The following is a 2487-nucleotide window of genomic DNA, read 5'->3' as shown; positions in this document are numbered from 1 at the left end:
AGTAAGTACTACACTTACTCAGAGGTGTCCATATGCAGATATGGAGTGGTGGAAGGAACACTGGACCAGGAATAGAACATCTGGATTATGGGTTCAATCTATCACTAATGTGTCCTCTCCAGGCATTGGTATCCTCTTCTATAGGAAAAATGTGCTTGGGGGTGGTGGTCACGGAGGCATTAAATTATACCAATGTTTCCTAATGTATTTGATAATCTAAATCATCTGGGAAACTTTAAAATAGAAAACATCTCAGACTCCCATGCGAACATATTCTGATTTAACAGGACTGTGTCTTTTGATCCAACTCTGCATGCACACCGTCACCTTCCACCCCTACCTCCCACTCCCCTTTTTCTGGGTGCTGCCCTCCAAAGGGCGGAGCCTTCAGGGTCCAGGGCTGCCATCAATACTCCAAGAGGATGACAAGGTACCAAAGCCCAAAATGGAAACAGGAATTTTGACCCATCTCAGGATTTACACATAGACCTGAATCCTCTGTGGTTTCTAGTCTATAAAAACATTTTATTCTGTGGGATGATACTCTGCGTGTTTTGCATGCTAATCCCTCATTCTGCCAGATGGTCTATAAAGTTTGAACTCTTAAAAAAAGTGTACAACATTTGCATTTTAATGTGATGTTTTGGTTATTCAATAATCTCCCCTCCTCCCTCCCTTCCTTCCTCTTCCCCAACCCCCACCCCCTTCTCCTCCACCACCACCACCACCACCACCACCTCCTTCTATCAAGGAAATGGCTGGGTCTGGAGGGTTGCAGACTCTGACCACTGCTCTCCCAACCCATTTAGAGAGAAGTGTGAGTGTAAGATTCCATGCAGCTCAGAGGGAATGTGGCTCCCAGCCTCTTGCAGTTTTATGCTGAGTGTCTCTCCATTTCATAGGACAGTCGTTATTGGTGATTGATGCTCCCTCACCAAGCCTAAACAAAGATGTGGCACACTCCACATACTACATATACACAACACAAATATTTACCTTGCTCACATGGACCAGGATGAGGATGCCATTTATACCTGGGAGGAGCCACATGACCAGATCTTCAAAGGCAGCCACTGCCTGCAACAGAAGGCACAGGGCATCCAGCTTTTAGTTCTGGTTTTCTTGGACAAGCATCCATAGCAAAAGGGTCCCCAGCCAACTTGCCACTAGAGAAGATGTGGAAGGGCAGCACCCATTCCAGTGCCAGAGTCTGGGGCTGGCTTCCCCTCCTCTCTGCAACCTGGGCTAATGACAGCTGGCCCCTGTTTGGACATGATGACAGGTCTTCTCCAAGATGTATTTTTACCCTCTGGACAAATAGCAGCTGGGACTGAGTGGGGCTATTTTATGAGTTGAGGTACTCAGGGCTGGAAAATAAACAGGCAGCTAATGAGACCTTCTTATGGAAACTGGCATAAATAATAACAAAGACAACATCCTGTCCCTCCTCCCAACACTCTCCCAGGAAGGGATATAAAAGCTACTATCGGGCAGGCAACCATCAGACTTGGGGAACTGTGGTAGGGTTCCTGACCTGCCACCTGACCTGTGGGGACCATGGGGTGCTGCCCAGGGGATTGCTTCACCTCCTGTCCTCAAGAGCAAGACTGCTGTGAAGCGTGCTGCTGCCAGCCCTCCTGCTGCGGCTGCTGCGGGCCCTGCTGTCGTTCCTGCTGCGGCTCGGGTTGCGGCAGCTGTGGCTCGAGTTGCGGGGACAGCTGCTGTGGGTCCTCCTGCTGCGGATCTGGCTGCGGGGGCTGCGGGGGTTGCGGAGGCTGCTGTGGGAGCTGCTGCGGGTCTGATTGCTGTGGCCCCGTGTGTTGCCAGCCCACGCCTGTCTGCGAGACCAAATGAAGACCTCTCTCCCCTCCACTGAGGCAGTCCAAGGGAGAGCTCCAGGTGGACATCCCTTGTCTCCAGGACCTTCCCCGCTCCCCGAGATGGTGTCCTGCTTCTCGTGTTATTTGTGGCAGAAAGCTTGTTCTCCAAAGACTGCCCTGGCTTTTCAAGGCACTGAGAACAAGAGCCACATGCTAGTGAGAAATGAAAACTGTGTCCCACCAAAAGTGGTACCCATAGCTCAAAGGGTGAATCCCCATGGCTTTTTATTTTCATGAAGTTAAAAGGGCATCTTCTAATTCAAGGTGGCCTTGGGACTGACGCCCCCTCCTTGGGTTTTCTGCTGCTTTTGAGATGCAAAAATTCCTCTTCGTTAACTTCTTAATAAATTCAAACATGCTGGCATAACCAAATTAGTTCTCCTGCCTCTTCCTTGGCTCTCTCTTGGGCACTGGGCCAGGACAATTTACTCTGGCATCGACAATAGGGTTTTTGAAAAGTGGCTTCTGGACCACCTGCATCAGAATCACCTGGGGGCTAGTTAAAATGGAGATTCTAGAGCTCTCTTTGCGACAAGCAGAATCAGAATCCACATGGGTGTGGCCTGGCAATCTGTGTTTTTAACAAGACCCCTCGTGTAGACTAAAG

General features: G+C 49.7%; 1 protein-coding gene across 1 annotated transcript; it reads left to right on the top strand.

Moving 5' to 3' along the window:
- Positions 1–1557: 1557 nt before the first annotated feature.
- Positions 1558–1854, top strand: LOC130839761 (keratin-associated protein 17-1). Its single transcript, XM_057714149.1, has one exon. It carries the CDS (start codon positions 1558–1560, stop codon positions 1852–1854), a length of 297 nt encoding a protein of 98 aa, XP_057570132.1.
- Positions 1855–2487: the final 633 nt, after the last annotated feature.

This window comes from Hippopotamus amphibius, chromosome 17 (genome assembly GCF_030028045.1).
Source record: "Hippopotamus amphibius kiboko isolate mHipAmp2 chromosome 17, mHipAmp2.hap2, whole genome shotgun sequence".
Taxonomy (NCBI): Eukaryota; Metazoa; Chordata; class Mammalia; order Artiodactyla; family Hippopotamidae; genus Hippopotamus; species Hippopotamus amphibius.
This window is presented reverse-complemented; position numbering and strand designations above follow the sequence as displayed.